The 7,909-nt window shown below is 52.2% G+C and overlaps 1 protein-coding gene across 1 annotated transcript in view; it reads right to left on the bottom strand.

The window, feature by feature from the left end:
- The window catches only part of LOC106001855 (lipocalin-1-like), a 4,121-nt gene extending 1,600 nt beyond the window's left edge, over nt 1-2,521 (bottom strand). Inside the window, exons 1-6 of the mRNA XM_013036816.1 lie at nt 2,429-2,521; nt 1,778-1,911; nt 1,508-1,578; nt 939-1,049; nt 339-440; nt 108-221 (exon numbers count right to left, since the gene is read on the bottom strand). Coding sequence (XP_012892270.1) covers nt 108-221; nt 339-440; nt 939-1,049; nt 1,508-1,578; nt 1,778-1,911; nt 2,429-2,521 — 625 coding nt within the window. The remainder of the gene's footprint in view (nt 1-107; nt 222-338; nt 441-938; nt 1,050-1,507; nt 1,579-1,777; nt 1,912-2,428) is intronic.
- Between the last annotated feature and the right edge of the window lie 5,388 nt (nt 2,522-7,909).

Raw genomic sequence — 7,909 nt, 5'->3', positions numbered from 1 at the left:
CCCCCCGCCTGACCAGAGGGGCTCCCATCTGCTGGGCAGGAGAGCCAGGCCGTGGAGAGCACGCGGGACTCGGCTGTCCCCGTCCCCTGGGGGAGGAGGACACTTACCCCAGTTACTGTTCTGAGACACAGGTTTCTGTAGAAACAGAGGCACAGCCAGGGTGAGAAGGGGCCCGGCCAAGGGTTCCAACCCCACCACACCCCGAGACCGGAAGCAGGGCCCTTGTGAGGGGAGGGGACCACAGGGAGACACCAAGACCGAGACACGTGGGCCACGGAGGGGGCACGGGGGGCACAGGGGGGCACAGGGGGGGCACCCGGGAGGGGCAGACCTCTCACCCTTCTGTTTGGGCACGAATATGTTCTCCTCCTGGAATCCCTTGCGCTGTGCGAATCTCTGAAATTCCTCCAGAGCCTCTGCGTTTGGCTCAGGCGTCTTTCCTGTGGGGTGGGGCGGGCCACTGAGCAGAGGGGCGGTGGGGACACAGCTCTGCCACCAGCTGCTGACGGGAGGACCTGGCCACTGGCCGGCACTGAGGGTTTCGCCCTCAGTGGCTTGGGGCAAAGTGGAGAGGCCCAACGGCGGACCAGGAGGTCTGAGGTGGGGACTCGCTGAGCCCCGGGGTGACCTGGGGGCCGGAGGAGGCCAGTGGGCCCGCGCCACTGGCCTAGAAGGACCCTCTGTCTCCATGACCCCCTCCCATCCTGAGATCTCAGGAAGTGACTCCTGCCAGCCTTGGGGATGGGCACCGCCCCTGACAGCCCCACCCAGCTGGCCCTCCTTCCCTTTCAGAGCCGGGGTCTCCCTGGGAGCACACCAAGGCCAACACCCCGAAGCAGGCCCGAGAGAGTCCTGTAGCCACAGCTGCTGCCCATCCCACTGGCTTCTAGAAGCCCAGATGGTAGGGCAGGAGACGAGAGTCTCGGAGGGGCTCTCACCCATGAGCTTTGCAATGCGGAATGTCTTCCCGAAATGCTGGCCTTCAGCAAAGAAGACGGAGTGGTCCTTCATGGGCAGATGCTCTATGTAAATGAGCTTCTTTCTTTCTACTGTAGAAATAGAGCAAGCAGCTCTTTAGCATCTTCATTCCTGGAGAAAGCATTCCAGGCCACAGGAAGGAAGAGTCTAGAACGTTTTGATGATGACTCCTAGCCAGCCTGGCCCAGGCCTTGCTGTGGCTTCAGTCACCGCACAGGAAGCCCCTCCCGGAGGGAGCCAGCCCCAGCCGAGGAGCCCAGGGGATGGACAGCAGAGGAGGTCAGGTGGGAGCGAGGCCCACCCTCCCGTCTCTACTCCTCCCTGCTTCCCGTAGGCCTAACTTTCCCAGTGGAGGAGCCAGGACCATCGGAGGGAGGGAAGTCCACGTCCATCTCTGCTGTGAACAAGACTGTGACAGCTGGTGGCTGGTGTCAGGCCACAGGCACCCAGGAAGGGAGACAGAACCCCCCCCCATCCCCAGAGGGTAGCACCCTTGTCCCCAGGGATCAGGAGATCAGGTCAGACTCACCATCTATGTATTTTCCAGGCTCATCGGTTTTCTGCATCTGAACTTTTATCTCATGGCACCGACCCTCATGCCTGGAAAACAGGGGCCATGGTGCTCTCAGGATGCCCGCCTGGCCCTGCTCAGCTTACCTGGTATAGTGGCCCTCCCTCACTTGGTGTCCCTGAAAATCACACTGCACTCCTGCCTTAAGCATTCAGAGGCCAACTCCCAAAACACAGGCGGGCCAGGGCAGAACATTTGGACCGAGGAGTCCCTCGTGGTGAGACTCACATGATGGTGGCCCTGGCCTCCAAATTTCCACCTTCCAGGGTTGTCACTGTTATGGGAAACGCTTCTTGGTGCATCTTCTCCTTGGCCGTGTTCTTGTGACTTGCTACTGCCTTTTCGTACCAGGTCCCTGCGAGCTAGAGCAGACCAAGGGGTGAGCCCGCTCCAGCCCAGCCCAGGTCTCCCCGGGCTGTGACATGCCACCCGCAGTCTAAACAGACATTCCGGCTGCCGCCCCGGAGATGGGTGCGCCCCGACGGGCTGCACCACTGTGCTCAGTAAGCTGAGCCCAGAACTCTCAGATTGCGATCCCAGAGGGGCAGAGGGCATCTGCTCCCCAAGGATCTGTTCTCGTTGGGGTCTGGACTCTGTAACAGGTGAATCTGTATTCCTGAAGGTCTGCCCTGTGAGCACTTCTGGTTCCAGGGGTCACCTGGATGGAACCCCTGACCCAAACCTGCCCCGCTCCATCCCTGTGCCCAGGAGAGCCTGTGCCCCTATCCCAGTGCCTGGGGGGAGCCTGGTCCAATGGCAGACTCCAGGGACAGCTGTATCTGACCGCTCCAAGACGCACTCCTGACACAGGGCTCAGGACCACTGCTCACCCACCAGTCACCAGCCTTTCTCCTACCCACCCCAAGGCCCCAGCCTCACATTCTGTGCCTCCGGGAGGCCAGACAGGGGTTCCTGGGCCTGCAGGGCAGCCACCAGCCCGAGCAGCACGGCAGTCAGGAGCAGGGTCTTCATCTCCGGCTCTGTGCTCACAGATGAGGCAGGTCTCCTGTGTTGTCTAGAGGAGACGGACGCCTTTTATGTCCCCCACGGCCAGTAGCCCATGCCTACATGGCACTGACCACACTCCTCCTGTCCATCTGTCATGGCCAAATCTACGTCCATCATGGAGGTGGAAGGGTGTTATTGTTGGAATCTGATGAATAGTAACTCAGTGCTCACAGAGCAGCCATGCTGTGGGGGGTGGGTAGGGGGGGTGGGGAGGGGGGACCCGTCATTCAGTGTGCTGGCACATGGGTCTGTATTTTAAAATGAGGGGGAAGGCCTTAGCTTCCTCACCCTCCCTTCCAACACACCCTCTGGCCACCCACGTCCCGCCTGGGCCCTGTTCCCTGGGGAACTGTGTCTCACCTTACATCACTGAGGAAGGGGCTGAACTTCTGAACCACAGACAGCCCCCACCCCGGCTCCCTAGAGCCCCAGCCCTGTGTCCATGGAGTCCTCTCACTTCCCTCCCGTGCCTCACCCTGAGCTTCCTGGGAATGGGCATCGATCTGGGTCTGCTGAGACGTCACCAGCTCGGGACAGGCCCCAGCCCATACGGCGGATCAACGTCCCTCCCCCCTGCCCATTCTGCACCGAGGCCAGCCACACTTGTTGAGAGCCCTCCCAGATGCCGCTTGCTTTGCCTTTTCCAACCTGTGGCCATCGCTCAACTCCTCAGTCCCACTTTATGTTCTCCAAGAGTAGAGGCTTGACCATGTGGCCCGCAATTTTATCTGGACTTTATTGAAGAGCTCCCAGCCACATGTTTGGGGTCATGAATATTTGTTCACTAAAGGAAGAAGTCATGAATTTTCAACCCTGTCTCCAACAAGCACACTTAGACCCAGAGACCTGGAAGATTTTCATTCCAGGCCACTCCAGGCTAAGAAGTTTTCTAGACTCCATCTCTAAAATTGCCAGCAAAATGCATGCTCAGGTGGTAAAACATCCGCCTAGCAAGAATGAAGCCCAATACCACAAAAAAAGAAGGAAGATGTCAAATAGAGGTTCAACAACTTATAGAATCAATGAAACAAAAAGTTGGCATTAAGTACATATGACTGATAAATTCTTAGCCAATTCAACTAAAAGAAGGGAGGAGGTTGGAGATGTGACTAAGTTGGTAGAACACTAGCCGATGATCTAAAGCATTAGATATGGTGTTTGAGGGACGGTCGCACCTTTAAAAAGAAGCAGGGGGGAAGAAGGGAGAGCGCCATATATTTAGATGCACTTGATCTACTGAAATTGAACCAAGAGGATATAAATCTCTTAAACAGTCTACAGTAAGCAGTAATAAAATGTCTCCTAACAAAGAAAATGTCAGAACCCAGGGTACTCACTACTGAATTCTACCAGCACTTAAAAGAAGCATGAATAGAAGTCAAGCTTTTCCATGAAATAAAAAGAGAAGTAACACTACCAAACATTTCATGAAGCAAGTATTACACTCATTCCAAAACCAGAAAAAGACACCAAAAATAGCATTATAGATCAATCTCTTTGATAGACATGAATACAAAATTTCTCATTAAAATAACTGCAAACAAAATTCAATAACACATTGAAAACATTATATACCATAATCAAGTTTATGTTGTTCCACGAATGCCAGGATGGTTCAACACACATAAATCCAAAAACACAATACAGCACATAAACAGAATCAAAGACAAGGCTCATATGATCATCTTGATTAAAGAAGACAAGCCTTGATAAAATTTAACATCTTTTTATGATAAAATTTTAGAATAGAAGTACCTCAGTATAATAAAAGTTGCATATTAAAGACCTATAGCCAAATTCATACTAAACAAGGAAGAATTAAATAATTTCCTCTAAAGTTAAGAATGAGACAAGAATGTCCACTCTCTCCACTCCTATTCAATATAGTACTAGAGTTCTTATCTAGCACAATTAGACAAGAGAAAGAAATAAAAAGTACCCAAGTAGGGAAGGAGTCAAATTATCCTACTTGAAGATATGACCCAATACCTAAAGATTCCAAATCAAGGGCTGGGAAGGTGGCTCAGTGGTAGATCGCTTGCCTTGTATGCATGAGGCCCTGGGTTCGATTCCTCAGCACCACATAAGCAAAAACAAAAAAGCTGGAAGTGGTGCTGTGGCTCAAGTGGTAGAGTGCTAGCCTTGAGCTGAAGAGCTGAGGGACAGAGTCTAGGCCCAGAGTTCAGGCCCCATGACCGGACCCAAAAAAAAAAATCCAAGTCAAACTCTTAGATCTGATAAACACCCTAAGCCACATATCATGACACAAAAATCAAAATATTCCATTAATTAAATCTGGGGAAGAAATTGAGAGAATAATTCTATTCACAATAGCCTCAGTAACTAAGTAAACTAAATATCTGGAAATAAACCAAGGAGGAAAGGTATCTACAATGAAAACTATAAAACTTTGAAGAAGAAAGTTGAAGAAGATACGATAAAATGGAAAGATTGACCTGTAATCCTAGCTACTCAGAAGGCTGAGTTCTGAGAATTGTGGTTTGAAGCCAGCCTGGGCAACAAAGTCCATAACTCATCTCCAATCACTAAAATAAAAAAAAGGAAGTGGATCTGTGGCTCAAGTGGCAGAGTACAAGCCTTGAGCAAAAAAGATCAAGGACAGCATCAAGGCCCTGAGTTCAAGCTCTGACTGGGAGGCACACACATACATACATACACACACACACACACACACACACACACATACACACACACACAGAAGAGATGGAAAGACTCTCTGTACCCATGAACTGGCAGCATTCATAGTATCCAATAATTATAATACTTTAATTGCAAATGTTGCCAATACCTCCAGTATCTAACAAGATGACAGTGGTCTGATCAAAGTCAAATTCCCCTTAGATGAGATACTGTGGATGCTCTGAAGGAATAAAATATCTACCCATATGTTCAATGACATTTGCACAGTATAGGCCAAGCACTCTTCTAGACACAGGAACTCACCAGGGAAGGAAGCAAACCAAAGGTTCTGCTGTCCTAGAATTCACATTCTAGAGGCAAAAAAAGAGAAAAATACACAAAATACTTGAGTGAATATGATGTCACATATCAAGCTCTTGCCTTTAACTCTAAGCACACCTTTCATTGCCTGCTCTGTAATAATGGAGATGGACTCAGTGGGCACTTTTCTTTTGTACACAGCATGAATATAACTTTTATTAGAGGCCCAGGAAGCAGGGCCTTCCCCTCCAGTCCCAGGATGCTTCCAGCTCTTTCTTTTCCATCCTCCTGCTGTGTAATGACCAGTGTCACAGGTAGGGGACATCATGGCCTCTTTCACGCTGACTCAGTGGCCCCACCACGTGGCTTCCTGTTGAGCTCAGTGACACTCCACTAGTGACTCCCAGCGAGTCTTGGGGCTCTCCAGCCGCAGGTCACCATATCTGGAAGGGAAGGGAGGCTTCCTGCTTGTCTGGCCACCCACCTTCCCCACCAGCTGTGTGCACTGTCCATTACAGCTCTTCCCCAGGCAGCCCAGAGAAGGCCCGCCACCCCTGGGCCGCAAGCACACCAAAGAGCGGGGCCTGAGCCTTGTGGAGGGGTCTCAGCCCGGGTCAGTCCTTCCTCAGCTGCTCTGCAGCAGCCTGGGGCTGTTCTCCATTGTCCTCCTTACACTGGTGCTGGCAAGTGTTCAAGTGTTCACCACACACACTCTCCCTGTTCTGTCTACTGTGTGGTCCTGCCTCCTGACTGAACACTGATGTATATAATTACAAATTATTCTGAAAGGTCATAAGTGTGATGAGGAAAAAGCAAAGGGAACAAAGTAGACAGGGAAAGTTGAGGCAAGAGGGGGTGTTTGTATTTTCAATGGAATGGCACACGTCACCTCCCCAAGTTGACATTTGCACCTGGAGTTGAAGATAGTGGGGGAAATGAGCCATGAGAGCCAGGAGGAGGAGGAGTCAGCTGGGAGAGGCCCACAGTGCAGGCCCAGAGAGGAGAGGGAGCCGGGGCTGTGCCAGGAACAGACTGCAGGGTAGAAGGCTGCCCTCTCTGGGTAGAACACAGAGCGGGCAGGCCTGACGAGGGTGGGCTCCTGGCTACTGCAAGGACATTAGTCCATCCCTGAGTGGAATGGGGAGGTGCTCGGGGCTTTGATGGAGTACAGAGGGGGTGGGACTGATTTAGATGGGCTCTGGGCCACCATGGTACTTTGGTCCTTTCCCTGAGTAAAATGAGGAGACGCTGCGGCTGGGAGCTCTGACAGAGTCAGGACATGACTTAGACTTTTAGAAGGTCACTACAGGTTCTATACTGAGAACAGACATTGAGGTGGGTAGAATACACAAGCAGTTGGAAAGATACTGCAATCGTCCAGACCAGAATGATAGTGAGAGGACATCTACCCAGGCATCAGCGGTGGCAGCTCGCCAGCTGGGCTCCCAGGTCATCTGTAATAATTGGACAGCCATTGTGCAGGCTGGCACATTCCCTGAGCCTCTCATGTCCATCTTCCAGACACCACAAGATCAAGTGGCTCAGGCAGTACTTCTGTTATACTCGAATTCAGTCATGAGAAAACAGAGAAGCCACATTTTGAGAGGTCCATCTGGGAGTCTTTATTGGAGAGCTGACGGCTACGGGTGGACTCCTGTCACAAAGACCTGAAGACCCTCAACTACCCTTAACACTGTTAGAAAACAGCCATAAGTACAGGAGAGGAAAGAAAGAACAGAAGAACAATACCAACAAACCAGATCGGCTCCAATGGAGAGCTGACCAGAGGGGAGCTGGAAACACGAAGCATGGCATAGTGGTGTCTGGGTTGGTCCAGGCCTAATTAGGGACAGGCGCAGGGGGCAGGGTCACAGGAAACTTGAGGGTCTCATGAACTCAAGGCACAGGACTGACGGTTCCAGTAACCTATCATCCAAGTCCCTGCCCCGCCTCTAAGAATTCAGGCTGAGGGTGGAGCTTCCCTGACTCTACCAGGAAAACAAGATGGCATCAGTTAAACCCAATTCCTATCATCCACCTCATGGTCAATATGGCGCCAGTTTGACTCATATCCTTATTTTACTTTGAGCCCCACTGGATTTAGGAGAGGATCCCTAGCTGCCACCTACAGGGCGGTGCCAATGCCTGTGCCAGGCCCTGCCGGGAAGCTAAGAGTGGGATCTGCCTCGCTGGTTAGCTGAAGCCCGTGCTATGCCCTGCTCACACACTGCTGTGCCCTGGGCCACCCAGCGCCCAGCCTGTCCACCCAGGGTCACTGCCCTGGGATTCCCCAGCACCCAGCCTGTCCACCCAGGATCACTGCCCTGGGCCACCCAGCGCCCAGCCTGTCCACCCAGGGTCACTGCCCTGGGCCACCCAGCGCCCAGCCTG

This window comes from Dipodomys ordii, unplaced genomic scaffold, assembly GCF_000151885.1.
Source record: "Dipodomys ordii isolate 6190 unplaced genomic scaffold, Dord_2.0 Scaffold504, whole genome shotgun sequence".
NCBI classification, from domain to species: domain Eukaryota; kingdom Metazoa; phylum Chordata; class Mammalia; order Rodentia; family Heteromyidae; genus Dipodomys; species Dipodomys ordii.
This window is presented reverse-complemented; position numbering and strand designations above follow the sequence as displayed.